Source organism: Eptesicus fuscus, chromosome 4 (genome assembly GCF_027574615.1).
Source record: "Eptesicus fuscus isolate TK198812 chromosome 4, DD_ASM_mEF_20220401, whole genome shotgun sequence".
In the NCBI taxonomy this organism is placed as follows: domain Eukaryota; kingdom Metazoa; phylum Chordata; class Mammalia; order Chiroptera; family Vespertilionidae; genus Eptesicus; species Eptesicus fuscus.
In genome coordinates, this window is record NC_072476.1 from 59,446,707 (window position 1) to 59,471,147 (window position 24,441).

General features: G+C 38.7%; 1 protein-coding gene across 1 annotated transcript in view; it reads left to right on the forward strand.

Annotated features, from left to right (window-relative positions):
• MCTP1 (multiple C2 and transmembrane domain containing 1) overlaps positions 1-24,441 on the forward strand; it is a 447,676-nt gene that overhangs the window by 226,438 nt on the left and 196,797 nt on the right. The window contains exons 8-11 of the mRNA XM_054715060.1: positions 2,700-2,777; positions 7,804-7,974; positions 11,357-11,487; positions 22,911-23,097. Coding sequence (XP_054571035.1) covers positions 2,700-2,777; positions 7,804-7,974; positions 11,357-11,487; positions 22,911-23,097 — 567 coding nt within the window. The remainder of the gene's footprint in view (positions 1-2,699; positions 2,778-7,803; positions 7,975-11,356; positions 11,488-22,910; positions 23,098-24,441) is intronic.

The following is a 24,441-nucleotide window of genomic DNA, read 5'->3' on the forward strand; positions in this document are numbered from 1 at the left end:
TTTTTCTCTCTAAATGTCATAGAAATAAATGTTTTGGTGAAGATTTAAAGCAGAAGAGTTCCTTTTGGGGTTGATGATGAATAGATATGTGATGTATAAATTTGCCTCTTCGTTTGTCTTTACTGACACCCTTTCAAATTCTTCTTGCATTATATGAACCTTCTCCATGCTTCTTAAGCCCCCAATGGATGGATGTGTTTGAGGGCTATGATGTAGCTAATGTTTGAGGTCCCATTTTACCAAATCAATGACCAAGCCTCTGTAAGTCAAACCTAGAATTTATTGCTTTATACCATATTATTAGTGAAAACTGATAGATTACTTTTGCAAACCAACAACATTATAACATATATGATGATTTTTTTTAGTGTATATTTGGGGCAAATATAATAAAAGATTAAGAACTTTTGTTTGGCCACAATTAACTTTAGGGAGGGCAGGTAAAACATTTGAAGTAAACATAAATACCTTCCTGACACTGTAAATTGTATCAAGAAGCAATAGAAATAGGAAAGAAACTCTAAGGATAAAAACCAGGAGAATTTCTCTAAGGATTATAGTGTCAGGGAATCATCTTCTAAGAAAAAAAGGGATTGAAGCTCTATTATTAGATGAGACACTTCAAACTAGGCTGCACAAAGCACTGGGAGGGATTTCTGTAAAGGCAATCGTGCTTTGAGAGGGTGGATGGCTGTAGAGCAAATCTACTTGTTGAACTTCATCATCCAGGTGCAATTCACAGGAATAAACTCAGCAGGAAAAGGAAAAGATAGAACATGCCTGCGCCTTGGTATTGAGCTAATAATTGCTCCACACTCCAGGCATTGCAGCACAAAACAGTCATTCTAGGCTGACATTATCTTTTCTTTGTAGTGTCTCAGCGAATCATTTAATTAAATAAAAGCATGTGCACTCTCTGTGCTAAAAATAGAGGAAAGGGCTGACTCCGCACACAGCTATTGTAAAGACACAAGCAAGGTCTTTCATTCCAGATTCAGCGTGTCTGGGTCTCATTTGGAAGGATTAGGTTGTGTGCAGGTAATAAAAATCCAGAATAACAAAAGCCAAAGATTATTTCCACATTTCTGGAGATTAGTATAGTTGAGTGTTCCTTTAGCCACATATTAAGTCTAAATAGATTTTTTTGTTTTGATCTGTTTTTTAATCAGGATCTAGAACAATAGGATACCTCCTGATACTAGCGATTCAGTTTTTCAATAAATGGAATTAATAAAATTTATTAACTAGAATTGGAATATATGTGTTCTCAATTTATATGCAAGATTCTAAAACTTCACTACCTTATTAATAGACATTGGGCTATAATTTCTTATGGAATATAGTTAATGCTCAAAAGCTTTACTAAACATTATATGCTACAGTTATTACCACCTGCTGACTTTTACTTCTTCTAAGCCTCTGATTAGTCTTTCTCAATAATTAATACCCAAGAATGTATTTCATTTAAATGTAAGTCAAAATATCTCAACAGTTCCTGTATAAATTAGTTTCTTTCTTTTGTATCATGAATTTAGGCTCTGTCTAAAAAATAAGATATAGTGGGAAAAGAGAATCAATTAAGTATCAGCAACCACAGATTCAAATTTCAGCTTTGCCAATCGGTAGCCATTTGGCTTTGAGTAGGTTATCTTCTCTGTGCCTCCATTTTTTTTTTTTTTACCTTAAAAATACTTGTCATGAAAAATACTGGAGCATGAAAACTCCAGCACATAATAGCTGCTCAGTACAAGTTTATTTCTTTCTGTATGATCTAATCTATCTTTCAGACTGGTCTAATCTAACCCTTTCTTTTGATGTTATTAAACCTGATAACTCTCATCTTATCATACTATTGTTTGGAAATGTCTAGCTGTTCTAGAAGTCATTTAATACAAACTTTTAACTCACTATTTCTTGATGTTCATCTGTATCTTAATCCATCTCTTGCTGCTCTTGGTTACAGCAGTGAAGGGACTTTTGGGTTGTTTTTTTAGTAGCAAAGGCAAGTGTTATGTGGAGCAAAATTTCTGTTATTTTAGAGATATCTCTTTAATCATTACAAAATATTAGCATGTGGGAACAGTTAACATTGTCATAGCTTTTTTTCTGTTCATGTAACAATTATTCTTCTAGAGCTTTATCACTTTATTAAAAATATATACATATACATATATAAGTGTATATGTGTGTGTACATAAGTATATATGTGTGTGTATATATATTACATATATTGTTTTTTCTCCATCATCATTGATGCCCCCCTCCTCCACCTTACCACTTTTTTGACATTGGAAACAAAATATATTATTGGAAACACTCTCCAAAACTTTTTGAAGTGGCAGACTTGTGAAAATGATTTTTTCCATGATTTATTTTGCTGTTCCTTTTTCTGCTACACCTATTAACGACCACCAGAAACCACCCAAGCGGGTGCATCACCGTATAATCTCTGCCCTTTATGTTCTTGACCACTGCAGCATTTTGCTACTAAAGAAAATAGTGGCTGGAAACTATATCATTGCATTGGCATTTATCTTCATTTTGCTAGAAGACATTTTTCTGACAGTGATTTAAGAAGCAAATAAATATTGTTTTCAAATAATGTTTTTGGACGAGTAATGCTAACCTCCGATTGAAACGAGGTGTTGCTAGGGGCACAAAGCTTTCCCGTACAGCTCTGATCGTTCATTTCCATCCAGACGTGCGGCAGGCCTGCTTTCCCTGTCCTGGGCTTCTGCAGAGCAGAGCTTCAGAGTGCTTATTACCAAAACGCACAAGTAAGTTCCACCATTCCGTTTATTTATTTATTTTCTGAGCTTGCATGAGCTGTGAATTCTCATGCCCAGCGTACTATTCTGAAAACCCAGTCCCTATCCTCACCTCTTCTACGCATATAATTAGGAATTGAAATCATGTATTTCTTTTCAAGGAATAATATACATAAACGAATATTCTCTTTAAAGTGCCAGCTCACTAATTCTAAAATCCTACTAAAGGTAAATATCATTGACTCATTGACTCAGACTTTGAAATGTATTTTGTTGCCTGGCATTCTGATATCCTTTATGAAGTCTGAACGGGGATGAATATTCCCTTTGAGAGAGGATGTCTCCCTGCTGTGTGTGGGAATCATGTGGGTCACATGTTGGAAATATACATGTGACTCTGCTCCACAGAAACTGATTCTCGTCCGGGAGGGTCAGACCCCGTGATTTCAACAAATGGCCTACTAAAACTTGGGGACTACTGCTTTAAAAATCTAAAGATTATTTCTTCCTTTTGCAGAGCTGGTTCTTTGCTTTGGAGCTAGGTTGGTCTTCCATTTTATTGTTTTCTCCTCTTTTCTTTCCCTCCTTAAATAGAACTCTATTTCAACAAGGGCATAGTTGAAAACAGTATCTTAAGTAACTACTAGTAAGTACCAGCTGTAATATGTCGATTTTATCCAGGGACATGCTGTATTTGTTTAACGCTCCTTGCCCTTTAGCTGCTCAATAAGTAATTTTTGGTTGACTGGTCAATATTTCAATTAATATGTGTTATATTGATGTATTTTATGCGAGAGAAAAAAAAACATTAACAAAGGAAGGAAATAATAAACAAACTTCACCTAGTTTTTCAGTAGGTCCCTACTTCGCTCTGTAAACCTTCCACATATCCCGATCAATATGCTTTCCTAACCAGTAAATTCAGAAACAGGAATAAAGAAGGTCTTTAATTAGCATGCATCATATCCATGCCAGTGAGTGGATAACTTTATAATCATAGTGATTAATTATAGTTATGAGAACATAAGAGAAGGCCAGTGAGCATACACCTTAGAACTTCTAACGCAGCAGTTCTCACACTGAACATGGGTCAGAACCTCCTGAGTGAGGGCAGGAGCAGCTGGAATGTGAGCCCTGCTCCCAGAGCTTTGGATCCAGTTGGTCTGAGAGGGGACTAAAGAATCTGAATTTCTAACAAGTTTCCAAGTGACACTGATGCCATTGGTCAGTGGACTACACTCGGAGAACTACTGTACAGGGGAAGGAACCTGAACAGAGCAGCAAGTGACTCAGAGGTACCTTGGAGACCTAGTGGTTCTCAAAGGTTTTTCTTTCTTTCGTTTTGGAATTCTACTTGTCTCCACTCCTTTGATGAGCTCTCCAAAAGTTCAACTAAAAAAAAAAAAGTAAAAGTAATAAATTGCTATCTTAAGCAGGTTAAATCTTTGTTTATGGAATATATTTTTTTCTATGCAGGCCCCTCAAACACATACACACACCCTCCCCAACCACCATTACCCCTAACACACACAGAATTGCTCTCTTAGTACACTTGGGGCCGTGGAGTACAGTCTGGAAAACCATAGATAAGAAAGCATGCCAAGTTACATAGTCAGAAAGTGCTAGAAAGATGCATGTGCATATGTATTTTAAGCACTTATCTTTTTTACTGTTAGTAGTCTAACTTTATCTCTTCCCCCTTTACCTTATAATTTTATTTCAAGTTCTTCCACTTAGACTAACTACTTATCTGTTTCATGACTATGCAGTTAATCAAATCATAGCTACATTAATGGAGTTTCTTTTTAAAAGAGTACCATTTAAACAAAGAGATTTGAAGAAGAAAAAATCACTTTTAAAAATGATATCTGATTAGTGTGTCTTTGGAGCCCCACCCCTTTTTGTTCTTTAAACCTTTTACAGAGATCAAGTTAACCTCCACATTGAGTAGCCCTGTTTTTGAATAGAAATATTCTCTCTACTCCTCCCTCTTAGCTCCCCAAGTCATTTTGGAAATGTTTTTCCAGGTTACAGAAAAGCATTTGTAACAACGAATGACAGTAGGTAAAGCCTTCATTAAGTTCATCTTATTTCTGTGGAAACGTGAAGAATCCCATGGAAAGCATTCTTTGTCCTTCCCACTCCATGTCAAGTTCTTGTTCTCATGTGAAAATGGGATGAGGAGCATGCAAATAAGGGTTTCAGACATGGTACCATTCAAGAACCTAACTTAGCCTTGCTGACTGAAGATGCAGTGCAACCTAGACTGTATCCGCTGTTATTTTACTGAATGCTATGTATGGCTTCTGCTTCTAGAGTGCAAAGAAAATGTCATTAAATATATTCATCAGCTGGAATATTATAAGTATGAATACATGTGCTTATATAATAATGCTGTAGAAGGTGATTTCATGTATTAACCATGTAGGAAAATCTAGCCTAGAATTTCAAATATATTCAACTCATTAAACTGGGGACTGATCTTTTAGCAACCTTATACTTAAATGATTACTTTTAAACCTAGGAGAGAGTCTCTGTCCTAAAGACCAATATTGAGAGTGGCTCAGGAATAAAGGTCAGAAATGCTGGAGTCACATATCCTCTATTTATTAGCCAAACCACTTATTTCTAGGAAAGTATGAAGGATCCCATGGAAACATTATTTGTCCTTTCCACCCCATAAGTCAACTTCTTGTACATCTAATTCCTCATCAGTAAATTGGGAATAGCAGTCCTTGCCTTCCTGCTTCATAGGATTTTAGTGGAAACCACGGGACACAATGTACACATATGCACTTTTAAATTCTAAAACTCTCTGTAAATGGGTAGTTATCCATTCCTTGGTCTTCGCTAAGATAATTATTTCTTCTTGCTTGCTAAAAAATGGTTTTTCTTCTTTCCTTCTTTGCCACTCTTATTTTTTAACAAAAATTTCAGACCCAGTGTTTAGAATCTGACCTTTAAAGTCCACTGTCAGAGACAGTCTCAACTGTAGTAGAAGTGGATGGGTGAATAGACAGACAGACAGAAAGACAGACAGACCCTGAAATGTATTGCTTCATTATCCTACATAATAAAGATGTAATATGCAAATGGTCGTTACACTGTGAAGTGTAACGACCAACCGTGTAACAACCAGATCACTGATCAGCAGGAGGGTGGGGCAGAGAGCTACAGAAGGGGGCAGGGCAGCAAGCTGTGAGGGGTGCAGGGGGAGCTACAGGAGGGCAGGGCAGCAGATGGAGAGCTACTGGAGGGCAGCAGCGAGCTACTGGCGCACGGATTCATGCACAGGGCTACTAGTATAATAATAATGAGTATGAAATCTTAGAACTAAAAAAAACCTTGAAGATCGCTTGGTGCAATTAATTCTGAACAATTATATTAATCTGAGAAATCCTTGATTCAAAGACAATCCAATGTGTAAAACAGATGGGAGCAGTGGGGCTATAGGTGAAATGGGCATGGAGTCCTGTGGAAGTTACAGGTGCCCATGAAACCTGCGTTGCACTTCAGAACGCAGTGGAACACTGCTCTTGGAGCTCACAGAGGTGAGGAATGTAGAGGCCAAGTTCCACCTTGCTATCAATAAGGCAGAACCAATGTTCAAAATTTGCTGATCACCAAGGTAGGGAAGTATATAATGTGCTTTAGAAAGCTCTCCATTGAAATGTTCAAATATTAAAAGTATTATCTTTTAAAGAATGTAGTTTTCATTTTCCTAATAAAAGCCCCTTGAAATGCATGACTTTTGATGATGACAGATAAAAATGTCTGGCATTACTATGATGTAGAATAAAAATAGGTATTCAAAGTGGGAGTTTTACAAAATAGGCTATAAATGTTAACATAGAAGAAATTAGGACAAAAATGGAGCTAATTCATAATTTAGAAGTGGAATAATTTGAAGTTGAGAGAAAAGTTGAATTTTTTCATGAAAAGCCGATGAGTGAAGAAAACATACTTGACAATATGAAAGAAATAGCAGTCTCTGTGTTACTGAATCCAGATTGTAAATATTTTAACATATAGCCACTTTCTCTGGCTTATTTTATGTGCTGTTTAATTCAAAGAGAACAGATAGCCATCTTTAGTAGACTTGTTAATTTTCAAAACTTCAGATTTGTTTCACTGACTTGAATATTGTGACTCGGAATTGAGGATAATAACAATCATTAAAGAAAATATTTAAATACTAGAATGAGAAATAAACATACTATACCTGCCAATATAAGTCACATATGTAATTTTTAAAATTTGTATTGCAAGTTTCAAACATAGGCAAGACATTTTGGGTGGATATATTGATTTTGTGTTTTATGGTACCTTAAATACTTCTTTACTGAGCTGAAACTCTCAATATGGCAATAAAGACTTTTAAAAGTGACTAGAACTTATAACTAACCTTACAACTTAAAACCACCTGTAAAATCCATTTGTAACATGAAAAAAAAGATATTAAAATCCATAAATTATTAAAAGTTAATATCACAGTGTGGATGAGGGCCTTCATATTTATATTTATTTTATGTTAATTTTGACACAGGCATATTTGATACATGTAAATGTTCTCTTGGTATTCTTGAAGTACCTACAGCTTGTAATATAAGGAGTTGAAAAATTAGACTTTATTTTGAGCACTCACCATTTTTACATAATCTTAAATTTATCATGAGATGATAATATATTATTAATAATTGCACAATTAATAAATAATCCATAAATTATTTTTATTTAAAATTTATAACTGCCTCATTTTTATTTTTGAAAAATTGTTACAACATTGGAAATGGTAATGCCAAATGAGGTGTTTTGGTGTAAAACACAATAAGCTAACTCTCTTCGGAAATGGTAATGCCAAATGAGATATTTTGGTTTAAAACACAATAAGCTAACTCTCTTGGGAAATGGTAATGCCAAATGAGGTGTTTTGGTGTAAAACACAATAAGCTAACTCTCTTCGGAAATGGTAATGCCAAATGAGGTGTTTTGGTTTAAAACACAATAAGCTAACTCTCTTTTCTTTTGCCAAAAGTTTCAGACCCAAAGTTTACGTCTGTCAGATGTACACAGAAAATCACATCTCTGGCGAGGAATAGTCAGTATCACGTTGATTGAGGGGCGAGACCTCAAGGCCATGGATTCAAATGGGTTGAGTGACCCCTACGTGAAGTTCCGGCTTGGGCATCAGAAGTATAAGAGCAAGGTGACATGTCTCTTTGTGTTCCTGGCAGTATTTGGAAAGCAGTGGTTAGTTAATAGCTATGGTTTGGAAGATGAAAACTTTTTTAAAATGCTTTACAGAACTTCTTTGAACATCATGTCAGCAAACAAGACCAGTAATTATATTGCATCTCTTACTTTATGTGCTGTGTGACCTTGGGTAAGCTACTTAACTTCACTATGTCTGAATTTCTTCATTTATAACACAGGGATAAACATAGGAACTATCTTTCAAAAAAAGAAGGCTGCAACAACCCTAAGTCAATGCCTGGCACATAAAGTGTTCAAAGAGTATTGGCTGCTCTCATTATTGCAACTGGTACTAGTATCCGTGCTACAAAGGCATCATTTCACATGCCATAAAAATCTGTGCAGAGTACTCTAAGTCATTTTATTCAAACTGATTTTCACCAGTGCAGATTGAAAATTGTTTTAAAATTTATTTAGAAAACAAAGAGTCAAAATTCCCTCTGTGACTACTAGCAGTGAGAAATGGGCAAGTCCCTTTGCCTCTATATGCCCTCATTTCCCCATCTGTAAACATGAGAATTAAAATAGTGCCTACTTAATAAAATTATTGAGAAGAATGAACAAATATGTTATACATGTAAAAGGCTTGGAACACTGCCTTACCCATAATAAATAATAAGTGGAAGTGGCAGAAGGAAGAGGAAGAATAGCGTCAGTAGTAATAAGTACATTGTGTAATACCAATTATATTAGTAGTAATAATATATTACATAATCATATTGTTATATTAATGAGAGGAGTAATAATAATTAGCAAAGGTCATAGTTATGTTTGGGGCACGTGTCTTATCTGTTGTTGTATTCAATTTCAACCTCTTTAATGACCAGCTTCATAGACAGCTTGGGACAAATATTCACACCCATCTCGTATTAAAAATCGCATTCTACCTCCATGGGAATATCTTGGCCTTGACGTCACTATTTTCAGGAAGTTTTGATAAACAGCCTAACTAGGTTCTTTCTGGCCGGGGAAGTTTCGTCAGTAGTTAGAGATATCACAGAGCTCACTTGTCTGCGGTAGTGAAAACTGCCAGCGTGCTGGTCAGTTACCTTACTGAGTGCCCCCATGGAAGGGGAGGGCATCATTTCTGACCCGAAGGAAACCAGATAGGAAGGACAATCCTTAAAAAGAAAACTGAAAATTTAGGCACTTTGTGGCCAAATAAGTAAGATAGACCACTCCCCAAAATATCATAGGCATTCATCCGATCCCAGTGATGAGTCACTTGAATTATCATAGCATCCACCCAGTGCCATAGTTTTTCCTGCCATGGGCTTAATCACATGTTTTAAAGGAACGACTGATTCCAAAAATAGGTACCTATGGCCACATCTTTCTTGTCCTTTATCAATTACCATCATTTCCATGTTCTGGTGGGCTTAAAACATTACTTATTTTTATAGTTCTGCTCTTTAAGTATGAAACCAGGCTATGGACACGTGTCGCTCTGTGCTCTTTCTTCCCACGATCTATTGCTGGTTAATTTCAGATGATGAACTTTAAAAATTGTGATTCATTTGCATTACCTTTGCACAGAACATACTTCATTGCTTCCAAAGTCTTCACATCGGAAGATCTGTCGCCCATACATTAAAAAGAAAAAAGGCCACCACGTGCCCTCCTGCTAAAAAGAAAGAATAGGGAAACAAATATGAATGTTGTTTAACCCAATGGGGAATGGAGTTTTAAAGCAAATCAGTATGGGTCACTTGATTCATTGATTCCACCCAGTGTCTTATTTGAATACTTGAAGTTACAAAATTGCACTTCAGATATCTTTCTTGTATGTGCAACATGGAGATTATATACAATACACACATATTCATATTAACTCACAAACATTTCTGGCATATTGTTTGGGGAAAAGAGATCTGAAGCTCTAATGAAAGACTTGAGCTAGAGTCTAGATACTAAAACGTAATGACCTAGGTTGGGTCACTTGATCTCCAGGTCTCGGTTTTTCCCTATATAAAATGGAGATGATACATCAATGCTCTAATTCGAAGATATGAGTTTACCTGGCCACCCCAAAGCTACTTGTTTTTCCTCCTGTTCCCATAGAACTTTATTATTTTTTTATGTATTCAGCTCAAGAATTCCCATGTGTAGGAGAGTAAGAAATAAAAGAAACCTTGGGAATTGTCATCTTTATTATAAGACTAGAGGCCCAGTGCATGAAAATTTATGCATTTGGGAAGGTCCCTCAGCCCAGCCTGCACCCTCTCACAATCCGGGACCCCTTGTGTAGGGTCCCTAGGCCTGGCCTGAGACCAGGGTCTATCAGGGCTTTCCTTCCCCCAGCTGTAGGCAGCTAGCCCCACCCCCGCCGCTGCCACTGCTTGCCATCTGTGCAGCGCTGCCCCCCCCTCCCCTGCCACCAGTGGCCTCCCTCTGCAGGCGACAGGTGTGGGTGCGATGGCTTGCCTGGCCTGGGCCTCCCTCTGCGGGGCAATCGCTGGCCGGCCACACACCTGCCACAGAGTTGCCTCTGGTGGCCTGGGCCTCCCTCTTACTCTGCTGAAGGGCGAGGCCAATCCTCTATGAGGCCCTCTGCCTACCTGATCGCCCCTAACTGCTTGCTGGGGGGCGGGCCAGCCCTGCGAGGGGCCTTCTACCTGTCTGATCCCCCCTAACCACTGGTCTGCCTACCTGATCTCCCCTAACTGCTGGTCTGCCTACCTGATCACCCTAACCACTCTGCCTGCCTGCCTGATTGCCCCTAACTGCTTGCTTGGGGGTGGGGCCAGCCCAGTGAGGGGCCGTCTGCCTACCTGATTGCTCCTAACTGCTGGCCTGCCTACCTGATTGCCCCTAACCACTTGCCTGCCTACCTGATCACCCCTAACCGCTGATCTGCCTGCCTGATCACCCCTGCTTGCTTGGGGGCGGGGCCAGCCCAGCAAGGGGTTGTGGTGGTTTGGTCTCTGGTCATTCTGGTCATTACACTTATGGTGGCTGGCCTTTTATTATATAGGATAACAGACTATCAGTTATATCTTTGTGCATTAGCCGGTAATGTAAAATAAATGCTAGTGTCAGAGTGAGCTATTTCACTTATAGACTATGTTTTTGCCTTTTCTTTGTAATACATATCTCTCAGCTGTTATTCATGATGATGAGGGGGTGACTTTGGTTTTCAGGACACATCCTTCAGGGTCCTGTCAGACAATATGCAATAAAGATGCTAGTGATCTTTAATGACTCATTTTCAGTATTTCTGGAAGCTTTTGTTCAAATCTCACACTTACATGCTTTTCTAGACAGTACCTAAAGTTTGATTTAATGTCTCAAGTTACATTATGGGTGAAACAATAATGACTTTTTTGGTTTTGCAGATTATGCCCAAAACTTTGAATCCTCAGTGGAGAGAACAATTTGATTTTCATCTCTATGAAGAAAGAGGGGGAATTATCGATATCACTGCATGGGACAAAGATGCTGGGAAAAGAGATGATTTTATTGGCAGGTTTGTGCAATTTGATATTTTTGGTTCACCCTAAGGGGGGAGAATTTTGTTAAAATTATATTTGCTTTAATTCTGGTTATTGTAAATGATCCTGACTGTTTTGAAAGAAGGGATCTTATGGTAGGGCTATGCTTGGGTGAACTGAAAACTAGGTTTGAAAACTGACCAGTAGGTGGCAGTTTTGACCAGTTGATGCACAGGCCATCCAAATTTGATATCCAGAAATTTTCTCCAGATGTCAGAAACATTGTGCGTAAAAGTTATGGGAGTTGAGAAAGAGGACTCTCACTTGATATAAGATACTTAAAGGAACAAAGAGCATATTCAGAGTCTGTAAAGTGATCTGAGATTATATTACTTTTCATAAAGCATATTGTGAGCATAAAATGCATTGTTTCCTAAAAGTCCTTACAAGGCAAAGTGTCTTTATAATCTCCTACGAGTTCATAAATTGGTAGAGTACCCAAGTTTTAGTGAAGGAAGCGCTAAGTGGGGCAGATCCATGTTAATCTGATAACGCAGTGAAGAAAGGACTATTCTGAGGCTTACATGACATTTCTGCACAAAGACAGAGTCACTTTGAATGCCTACTTGGTTACATGAATTGTTTTCTCACCTTCAAAGCATATTTTTACATTTCTTGATAGTTTTATATGCGTCTTTATAGCAAAACATTGAAACCTGCCAATACTGAAATACAGGATGCTGTATAGAAGAATCTGTTAGTTCAGTAAATTCTTTCCTCATTGTAGTTCACATGATTCCAAGTCTGTAAACATACAGCCTGAAGAACTGCATGCATACTAATAAACAGAATTTTATGCTAGAAAAGCAAAAACAGTATCCAACCCAACATATCTATCTGTGTGTGTGTGTGTGTGTGTGTGTGTGTGTGTGTGTGTGTGTGTGTGTGATTCTGATCTGTATGGTTTCCTTCACAGGATTTTAAAGTGAGAGGTCAAAGATTAGCTTTCCTTAACCTTTAATATTTAGCTTATAAGATGAAATGAGAAAAACACCACTGTAACCAAATAGTATGTTACATTTCAATCCTTTTAAAAGGGCAGGCCTTTGTTGCATATTTTTTTCCTTTAGTGAAACACTATTCTCAGATTTTTCTTAAAGTTTATCTTGTTCTCTACATAACCACCAGTTTAAGTAGCTATATACAGTTGTTAATATTAAGTACATTTTATTATAATTATACTAGGGGCCCGGTGCATGAAATTCGTGCACTGGGGAGTGGTCCCTCAGCCCAGCCTGCCCCCTCTCACATACTGGGAGCCCTCAGGGGATGTCCTACTGATGGCTTAGGCCTGCTCCCCATTGGGAGCGGACCTAAGCTGCAGTCTGGCCTCCCTTTGTGGGAGGTGACCGGCCTGATCAGGGGAAGGCGCCAGCCCCATCACCCTGCTGCTACAGCCACTGCCAGTCACCGCAGCCAGCAAGGTATTTTCATCAACAAGGACTCGAGTCCCTTCACCATGAAAAAATGACAACTTTCTTTAGGCATTTTCAAGATGTGTCTTTCATAGGATATGGCATTTCTTTCTTTATTTTTCTTTTTATCCTCACCTGAGGATATATTTTCATTGATTTTCCCCTTCCCTCCGATCCCAGGCTCGGCCCCTGCCCCACCCCTCTGATCGCCAGCTCAGGCCGCCCAGGCTTTAGGCTTGGGAAGGGGGCCCCCCGCCCCTCCGATTGTAGGCTCAGCCCCTTCCCAAGCCTAAAGCCTCCACCCGGGGCTTTAGGCTTGGGAAGGGAGTCCCCCCGCCCCTCCGATGGCCAGCTGGGAGTGACCTGGGTGCCAAGGAGGTTCCCAGGACCCAGGTATGTATGCAAATTAACCACCATCTTTGTTGGGTTAATTTGCTTACTCACTCTTATTGGCTGTGGGGGTAGCAGAGGTATGGTCAATTTACATGTTTCTCTATTATTAGGTAAGATGTCTATATTTGTCTCCCTCAATGTACTGTGAGCTTTTTCAAGTAGATATTATCTAGCTTTTCCTTGAATAATTAATTCACTTTCATAATTTGTAACAACCTTAGCTATATTTAGTGACCAAAAGATAATTATAGTCCAGTGGGTGTGGCTCGGTTGTTGAGTATTGACCTATGAACCAGGAGGTCACAGTTCGATTCCTAGTCAGGGCACATGCCCAGGTTGTGGGCCGATCCCCAGTGTGGGGCATGCAGGAGGCAGCCAATCAATGATTATCTTTCATCATTGATGTTTCTCTCTCCCTCTCCCTTCTTCTCTGAAATCAATTAAAAATATATATTTAAAAAATAAAGATAATTAGAATGACTGTCACATGCAATTTGCTATCTTAATCTTATTACTTTTATTCCACATTAGTAAAATCATTCAACTCCTCTTCCCGGTAGTTCATAATGCTCTTCATGGTCTGGCTCTGTGACCCCTCTACCCTGAACTTCTGCTATCCTGTTCCTTGCTCTCTTTGAGCTGTGCTAGCTTCTTTCCTATTTCTCAAGCACACTGAATACTCTCTCACCTCAGGACTCTTCCCTCTGTCTCTAAGACACTTCAGGTGTCCACTTGCCATTAGGTCTGTGCACAAATGTCATGTCAGGGAGGCATCCATACCAAATCTATTTAAAATTGAAACCCCTTTTTCTATATATTCCCTCTCCCCTCTCCTGCTTTGTTTTCTCAATTGAAGAAGCACCACTTGACATACTGTGCATTTTATTTATTTATGTTATCTTTTATTTATCATCACTAGAATGTACGCTCTATGTGGGTTTTGTTCCATGAGGATTTTGAGGGTTTTGTCCAATGTGGCATCTTTGATGCCTAGAAAAGTATTTAGCACATAATAGGTACTCAATAAACAATTGTCGAACTTTAATGTAAATATCTGAAGCTTGGTTTAATACTCAAAATTATGGTTTTTCCTTCTCTAAATAAACACACAATATGATACCCAATATTAATGAAAAGGCAGTTAGAACAACATGCCTCAGTGGAAGGTACAAAGTTTTGGTATAATTGAGGAAAGATATTTGAATATAAAAGGGGAGAATTGATGAGTTAAAATGTGAAAGTGCCTGAGTAATCTTTATACTTAAGAAGTACTGAATTGTTTTTTGGAGAGAAAAAAAAAGTAGCCTATACCTTTATCAAGATACATATATCATAACTTTTGTATCATTAAGATATCTAGGCAGTTAATGCCCTCTGGTTGTTAAAAGGGCACAATTACATCCATTAGCTCAACATTAGGCAATAATGAGGGTGGTTCATACAACAATTTTCCAGATGCACAAAGTGAGGCAGCTAGAGGTTTAAAGGTTGCCTAGTTTTTTGAAACTGGATGATGTGAGACTCAACTCCAGGACTCCTGACTCTAAAGCCCATGCTCCTTTCACCTTGGTTTTATATTCAGAATGTTCTGAAGCACTTAAGTGCTCAATAAAATGCCTAGTGGTCAGTAAACCAGCTTGGATTGTGTACATCATACTGCAAGTTTAAACAGCGAATTCTGCCTGTCACTGAACTACAGATGTCAAGTGAAGGTGAAATAATGTTAATCTGCAGGTAATTATTTAACTTTCTGATCACCTGCATTTTGGCAGGCAAGACGGACTGCCACCTTTACGATAATCAGCTAATAAATCCTCACGATTGTTGCACTTTTATGCAGAGCAGTAATCTGAACAAATTGGCTGCTGACAGCTGTGGTAAATTGCCAAGAATGAGTGCTGTCAGAAACAAGTTGTTTTTATGAACATGCAGAATAAGGAATCCCGTGCCAAGCAATTTTATCCAGTTGGAGCTATTTGCGATCCAATATAGCAAGATTTATAGCATTATTTATTAGTGTGCAAAGTATTTGTTTATCTGTAAACTGGCATTGATTTGGGGTACATATATTTTAGGTTAGTGAATTGCTACTGACTTTATTTGTTGCATTGCTATCAGGGCTGAGGCTGCCCATGACATCCAAGATGTAAGCTTGAGTGGAGAGCTCTGTGTCAACAAAATGTTTATTAATGATAGAGGATAAGAAGAACTTCTTCCAAATGGGCAACTTGTGGGTGAAAAACAAATGCTTTAAAATTCTACAATCATAAAACTAAATCTGTACCTGCGTACTTAATGCTGAAAGAGAGAAATGTGGGGTGTGCAGGTGCACTCACTGGTGTATTCATGTGTAGTGCGGCAAATGGGGAAAACAGCATTTGATGTTGGATAGTAACCAAATTAATGTTTTCCGAAAGTTGAAGGTCAATGCATTTGAACCTTAAACATTCTATAGATTCTGATTTGCAATGTTTCTTATTTGTGACAGCAGTACTACCATGATTCTTTTACTTCCCATGTAAAAACGGGCAGGAACAGTCCTGATGCATTATTAATTTGAAAGCACATAGATAGATCATCAGAAAGTTCCATACTGAAGAGAGTTCTTTGACAAAATCATGATATTTCACCATTTTTCTTACTAGGGATTGAGTAAAATATTTCATTAGGAAGATAGACAATATTTAAGTAAAGAATGGAGTGTGTCATTGATGTTCCTCTTCGTTTTTCAGAAACTCAACCTAAACCAAATATATGAAGATTTTAATCTATTTGCTTTTGTGGATTACTATTTTTTCTTCAAGATTTTCTTAGAAAGTTTATACTCACTGCAATATTTCTTATACAAGGGGCAAAGTTTCCAAAGTGTATATTAAATAGTTTATCTTTGAGTCACTGAATGGGAAATTTCACAAGCTTACAGGAGAATGCTCTGATAAGGCAATGTGCCTAAAAGATGATTGAACAGTGACAACCTCTGACAGGAGGAAGGTGACAACAGCATTAGCCTTTTATAGTGTCAGAGATGGCATAAAAACTGCATAATTGTGAAACTTGAAAACACTTTTAACAGTTACATATTGAATTCTTTATACTGCAAAATTCCAAGGAATTAGGTACTGTATTGATTTCTAAGATTTTATAACATATCATGTATTATTATTTTTATTAATATAAAATACAGGGTGTCCCAAAAAATGTATTTACACATTAACATCTGATAGCTCAATTTTGAAAATGAAATCTATTTTAATAAACACTGCCTTTATAATTATTCAAACTATGTGTATACATCCTGGGGAACACCCCATGGTCCCCATATACTAAGAAATCTCAAAAAAAGCTTCATAGTTTTATTGTTAAATTTGGTCAAAATTATATAAAATATGTTCTTAAAAATAACCCCCACCAAAGAAATTCTATAAAGGCTTGTGTTTTTATTCTGAAGGCTTTGTTTTTAAATGTCTTTCTAATCATGATGGCTTCACAATATCATTAGCTAATACTTCTAGGCACAACATACCCATAGCAGTTCATTGTCAGCGAGAGTAGATGGACATTTCTATTGCTAACATTCTTCGGGATGATTTTGACTTGTCTTCGCTGAACTCCTGTCAGACCCGACTGCGGCACCTTGGGCGTGTGAGTCGGAAGGCGGCTGACAGGGAGCTCCGCTGGAAGCGCCAGCCCGGCATATTCTTGTTTATCATTCCGTTCACTTGTGCTTGTTCAGTTAGCACTCTCTTCTCTCCACGGTTTATTTACTGGGATCTCTTAAAGCAAGTGGTGTCCGTTTTGTGGAGATTCGTTCAGTTCCACTTAGATTACATAATCTGTAATTTCACTGACCAGGGCATACTGTGTGAAATGCAATTTAGTGAAAGCAAGTCAGCAAATAAAGGGCCACTGTCAACCCCTCCAGGTTATGCAGCTCCTACTTTCCCCTCAAAATACTTGCAGGCCATATGCGACATAGCCGATGTGTGGGCCACCTGTGTGAATGCATGTATAAAGTATTTATAAAATTTGATTCCTCTCCTATTTTTAAATTATTTAAAAATCCAAATAGGTCTAACATTTACGTCCTCTGTTAACGGAGGGGAGAGGTTGCCAGTGGGGATGAATTTCTTGCGATATCCTAAGAAAAATAGTTTTTCTGAGACTCACACGGGAGGATGCGATATAATAGAAAGCTTTAGTTCTGTGGATCAAACCCCTGAGTTTCCAAGGTTTCGTTTCCATCAGCCCTACCAGGAAGAAGTCCCATTTTGCCTTTAGCAGGGCTAAAAACAAAGCCAGTGCCCAGAATTTCTCATCCATGTTTGCACAGTCCAATACAGCATCAGGCTAGCTTAATTTGTGTTTGCCCGCTGCAGTCCATCAGTCCATTGCATGTGGGGTCTGCAAGTTCACACGGCGATGGAGGAAACATGGGCGAATGCAAGGAAGCCAAGAGCGAGCCAAGAGCACAAGAGTCATGACCCACAAGAGCAACAAGAGAGCAACAAGAAATAATTTCTTTGTTCAGGAGATTATGCAATCCCAACTTTTATGTGCTTGCAGTGGCCATGCCCATTCTGCCATGCCAATGATCTTTGTTCCCAGGTGTGACGGACAGACAAGTAGCTTCCCTATGTCACTCCAACTTTACTGGACATGTGTCCATCTTCCTTTGGTTGGACCCCTTCTCCCAGTGTTTTGCTGCTGGGCATAGGCCAGTGGTTCCCTGGGGAGTGCAAAGTTGCAGCTTTCTGAGGAAGCAGCCCAAAGGGTATGTGTATAGTGTTTGGCTTCCCCGTCTGCTCCTTTCCTATCTAATCTAATAATAGACAAACATGCAAATTGACCACACCTTTGCTACACATAAGCCACGCCCACCAGCCAAGCCACGCCCACCAACCAATCAGGACGAGTGTGCAAATTACCCCAACAAAGATGGTGGCTAATTTGCATATCAAGACACCGTCGAAAGAAGCCAAGAGCTGCAGAAGGGAGTAAAGCTTCGAAGAAGCAAGCAAGCTGCGGGGGGGCGAGGAGAAGGGAGGAGAGAAGTCAGGGCCGGGGGTGAAGGGAAACGCAGGCTGGCTGGCCGAGAAGGCGGGGCGGGTGACAAGGGCGGAGCAGAGGCGGGGCCGGGGGCGAAGGGAAATACAGGCGGGCTGGAGGAGAAGGCGGGGCGGGCGACAAGGGAGTAATGGAGGCGGGGTAGAGTGCAGCAGGAAATCCTATTGCAGGATTTTTCCTGCAACGGAAACGCTAGTTATTAATAACTAGCTAATTACAACGGTGTCACCTGCACCCCAGTGGTCTCACACATGTAATTAGCATCCAGGTTGCACAAGACTATTGTCTCTGATAGGAATATCATCGGCCACTAGCTCAGGCATGGCAGATAAAATGACAGGGGAGGAAAAAGGTGATAGAAACACTGAAATTTCTCTCCTTGGACTCGTAGGGGAATATGTCACCAAATAAATATTCATGTGGCTAAATAAATACATAGAGTTTTTTTTTTTTAAAGTGCAAAGAACTTTAAGCTTTCCTATGGGAGACAGGAAATGTAGTTTGATTTCTTGCCATCACTTAATCTCTCTGAGTCTCAATTTCCCCATTTATGATTACAGATTACAGTAGCTCTGGGATCTTCAGTTTCAACTTTGTTTCAATTCTTCTATTGATTGATTAATTGATAAGTTGGGTTCAGTACATATAGTAAGTTTTGTAATTTTTCAATATCAAACTAATAAGGCATATGTGATAAAACTACAACACACTCTGTGGTAGTTCTGAAAATTAGGATGTGAGAAACTAGAAGGCTTACAAAAAACTGATTCCCTAAACCTAACAGAGACCTGACACCTCAAGTACTTAATAAATAGTGAGTGAATGAATGAATGAGTGAGTGAAATAAGTGTTGGAAAGAAATCTTTCTAGGAAGACAATATAGGAGTGGTAAAGTGAGTGCATTAAATGCCAGTTCTACTCTGCCACTCTGCCCTGGGTAAATTTCAGCCTCTGCAATTTCACCTCCTTGTGTATAAGTACTTTAATATTTACAGAGCAGCAACTATGTTCTAAGTGCTGTGCTAGGTGCCTACCCTCAAGGTGTCTCAGGATATTGACAGGAAAAGACAACTGCAGGTTATTGAAGTGAGAATTAGTAAAAATTAGTGAAGCCAGGCTAGCTAGAACGGTTGTCTCGTCCAAACACAAAGAAACAGTTGAGCCCTAGCATGGATGGTGAAAGAATTACAAGCTGTCTGGAATGGTTTAAGGAGCGAGTCAGCAAGTGACACACAAGCTGATGGCAGGCTGTGGAGGGCACTGTTACCTTGCTCAGGATATTTCACAAGAGGTAGGAAGCCAGGGGAGGGACAGGGGCAGGTTTGCGTGTTAGACATCTGTAACTAAGGGGACTGAATGGTACCAATGGTTTTTGCCTAGCCCATGTTCCCTATAAACAGAGCTTGAGGCAGTGATTAAGTGCTGATACTTGATTGGGAGGTACAGTCCAGCCACAGAGTGAGAGGAGAAAACGTGAGGCAGGGAAGACGAGGAAGCAATGTAAGGTGATGTGTTACTGGGCTGGCCGCTGTGTCCTGGTTTCAGAGACACAGCTGATTGCTCAGCAGGGGCACCTACGTGGCCACATGTGGACAGGCAATGTAGAGAATTTCACTTAAAATTGCATCAGAGGATTTCTCCTGAGCACAGTTTTTAGATGAATAGGAGATATGCATGACCTCAACTAGCAAAAAGAGCCTTGAAGTCATTAATACACTTTTGTCCAATGTATTTGTATAAGTAGACATTTTCTGCATCAGAAGGATTTAAGTAAAAATTCTGAAACATTAAATATAGGACAGGACCTGAGACTATTTCTATGAGTACACTCAACATAGAAAATGTAGTTGTAGCAGAAAAGCATAATCCTCCCTATAAATTATAATGCTAATTTAAATATTATTGGTTTCAGAGTTTTAAAAATTCAATTTGTAAATTTTTCTTACTTTATTATCTTATAAGAGCAATAACTTACAGCTTTTTTCCCCCTAGCTTATATATATTTAAAGCATAAAAATTACATAGTTCCATACTTTAAAACTGAGATAATTGTTCTGTCTAAAATGAATCCAGGTATTACCCAATTTAAGAACCACTGCAAACAGCACACACTTCCTCCTAGGGTGCATGATTACTTAATGACAGACTGGTCAAGAAAAAAGAAAAAAAAAAAGCCTAGATCTTGGATTCTAGAGTCCCAAGTTCAGGTCTTGGCTCTGCTAATAAAACTGACTATGACTTCTCTGGCCCTCAGTTTTTTCATTGGTAAATTCAGGAGATTTCAAGGACCACAAATCCTTATGTCTATTTGAACCAGGTACAGAATTAAGTGAAGTAGGCCAGTTATAAATAATGACAGTTTTGGGAACAGTAACTAAGTCAGAGGACATTTACTCTGTCTTAAAAATTATTTAACTTCAAAAGTTTAATGCTACAAGGAAAAATCAACAAATCCCTGGACCAGATTTGGTTTGAAAGCTGCCAATTTGCGATGGCTGGGCCAGATTACCTTTAGAGCATCTTCCCTAACTCTAAAGTATTAAATGCAAAAACTCTAGCATAAACGAGGAATAGCCCAGCATGTATATGACCAATGTGAAATGGGAATAGGCATAGAAGGAAATCCCCCAGAAAGCTTCAATGTGTTTTGTGTTTTAAGAGTGATACAGTGTCTCACCAAAGAATAAGGCAAGGACAGGACTGGGAAATGCGGATCAAAGTGAGTGAGAGACCCTTCTTGATACCAACTTTATCCAACCAAAAGTACTATTTGAATTGTAATCTCTGTTCAATTCTTTAATATCATACTCCTAATCTGGTCCAAAGATTTATTCACATTCAACATACTACAGGCTAGGTAGGCACTGTACTAGATACTGGAAAGATTTATAGAAAATTATATTGATGTTTTTCTTTTAGTAGAGAATACTTTTGACTGGCTGTTTTTTTTCCATTGCATTTCTTTTATGCTCAATTTGTTCCAGGTGTCATTGACCAGAACTTAATTGCAATTAAAATGAGAATATTAGAGCCCTGGCTGGGTAGCTCAGTTGGTAGAGCATCGTCCTTATACACCAGGGTTGTGAGTTTGGTCCCTGGTCAGGGCACGTACAAGAATCAACCAGTGAATGCATAAATAAGTGGAAGTACAAATTGATGTTTCTCTGTGTGTGTGTGTGTGTGTGTGTCTCTCTCTCAAGTCAATAATTAAAAAAATTTTTAATTAGAATATTAGATAGCATTGGATATGTCCTTTCATCCTTTAGAGTTTAAGAGACAGCATGAGAGTATATTGAAATGGATGTCGTATTTACAGAAACAATGAGGTTATTTGATATATATTCTAACTTTAAGAAGATATTTTTCAGACTTGCCACACACTCTAATTTCCTTCTTTTTCCATAGTTAGCATTTAGCACACACACATTTTTCTGTCACTGACCAGGGTGTTTCTTTTCTTTCTTCCTTTTTTTCCATTTCTTGCATCCATATTCCTCTTCCTCCCAATTGTTTCTAGTCCTGATTATCTCTGCTGTCACTTTTGATAGGCAAAAAGAAAGGGTAAATGTCAAACTTTGGATTCAATTCCTAAAATCAGTCATGCTTAAAAAGATGTTTGAGCACAACTATAAGCTTTGAGGCCCTAGTCATGATAGTTTAATTTAAAAGTAAAACAATGAACAATAAATAAAGTGAAGACAATGAGCAAAAATTCAATTTGTCCCTGATAGCTGACCATCCTGTTTATATGTTAACCACATTGATTCTTGTAACTGGCTATTTCCTGTTTTAAATGCCTTTTATTCATATCTGCCCCCTTTCTCTCTGTTTACTGGCCTTGTAGTTACCACAGTATCTTTCTCTTTCAAACCAGTTTTCCTTTTTATGAAAAGAGCTTGCAAGGTGTTCAGCCCCGAGAGTGGCTTGTGGTCCCTGGGCTGCCGCATTATGAAACCTCCCAGGACAGTTCTGCTACATAATATTTGATGTTTTCAGAGGATTTGTTTGCTTTTTATTTAGCTTTATAAATGCTCTATGAATAAATTGGCATGGTTTTAAAAATGTAAAACTTATGGCATCACCAGAGTGCATATTCTAATCATTGCTTTATATATTACATTTATAAATGAGGGGGAAAACACCCATTGGTTTAGAGGTGACACAAAAATTCAGACTCACAGTAGCCTTTCTGTAAGCAAAGCCCCACTGACCTGGGCCATCCAGGAACTGGAAGTCCCTGCCAATTTATGAGTATGGTGACCATGGGCAGTAAGTGAATCAGATAAGCGCATTTTTGTATCTTACAGGAAATCAGCAATTAGACACTAAGATAATCAGGGGCTGAATTTTGTGAAGAAAGTCAGCTGACATGAGGGATGTATTCTTCCAATGGTCCAAATACTGTTTCTACTGATTTACTTTTCACATTGCTGTGAGCAGCCTGAACTTCCACTGTTTGATGTGGGGTGGTGTGTGGGGGAGGGGGAATGGAAAGCCACTTGCTAATTCAAAACATTTGTCTCCAGGTGCCAGGTCGACCTGTCGGTCCTCAGTAGGGAACAGACGCACAAGTTGGAATTGCAGCTGGAAGAGGGCGAGGGACACCTGGTGCTGCTGGTCACCCTGACAGCCTCGGCCACAGTCAGTATCTCTGACCTCTCTGTCACCTCCCTGGAGGACCAGAAAGAGCGGGATGAAATATTTAGACGATATGTACGTATTCGACCCTCCCCCCTCGAGTCATGTGTGACTAGTGAGGTTATAAATAATTTACCTGGAGTGACGGAAGTACATCTGAAAAGCTGTCTGACAGATCAATCGGCAGGTGCAGAAAACTGGGCAAATGCAAATGCCACGCTTACCTTTGCAGACACACTTGGAATCCCCCCTGATGTCTAGACACCAGGTCTTTTCTAGAGCCTCTTCCAGAGCAAGGTCTCTAGATTCTGAGATTTTCCTCAGTGATTTTATCAGGAAGTACAACGACCATGCAGGGAACTTCCATTAAGGAAAGTTAAATTTACACAATATTACTTTAAAATTAATTCATTGACTTTTTGTCATTGCAATCCATATTTCTTTGTCTTTCCAAGTTTGAAATGGAGTCAATGGCACTTACATTAATGAGTAGCTTGGTAACTAGAGGGTATTCAGAGAAATCATTTTTATTTTCAACTGTTTAGAAAAGCCTCACTTGTTCCTTTACTTTTTAAATTGAATATGAAATACAATCAAAAGGAAGCCTCCTTACCTTGTAATCAAGTGTAGAGAGATAGGTTGGAATAGTAAGTCACTAAAATAAGTACCCTTCTCAATTTTTACCAAACCAAAATATTCACAACCAAATCTGCCTCTCTTTCCCAGCATCCTCACACTTTACATTTCCCACCATGTAGTTTTCTTGAATCAACAGAGAGGGGAGCTCTTACTCCACCGTTCTCTCAGTGGAGTCTCGAAAAGTGAATACCTCGGTACCCATGAAACTGGGGGGAAAGCTTTTCCACTTAAAATGACAAAGCTTGTATTGTACGATGCTGCCAGGTGTTTAGAAGGCTCCTCTAGACACTCAGCTATGAAACCAAGCTCTGACTAACAAAGGACCTCTTAATATTTTTTTTAGATTTTAAAATATTCCTATTTGCTGACTGACATCCTTTCAATAACTGAATTTAATAAAGATGTACCTTATCAGGCTGTGCAGATAACATGAAGTGCTGGTACTAATGCTCTACAATATTCTTCAAACAGATTAGCAGGCTGTGCACTTCAGCAAATTTATTCTGGCTATCTCCACTGAATCAGCTGTCTGCTAATGCTTGTACAACTCATCCTCCAATGGTGTCCTCATAAACAGTTTAATGGAGGTGACTTAGCAAGGCTAAATAGTATATATTTTTCAACTACCTAAGAGCCTAAGGTATTGTGAAGCATCTTCTAATACGTAATTGCAATTACGAAAATTGTTTCACATTTTGGTACCTACCAAAACATAGTCTGCTGTCAGCAGAAGAGAGCCTCATGGATTAAAACAATTTAAGGGAATTAATTAATATATGT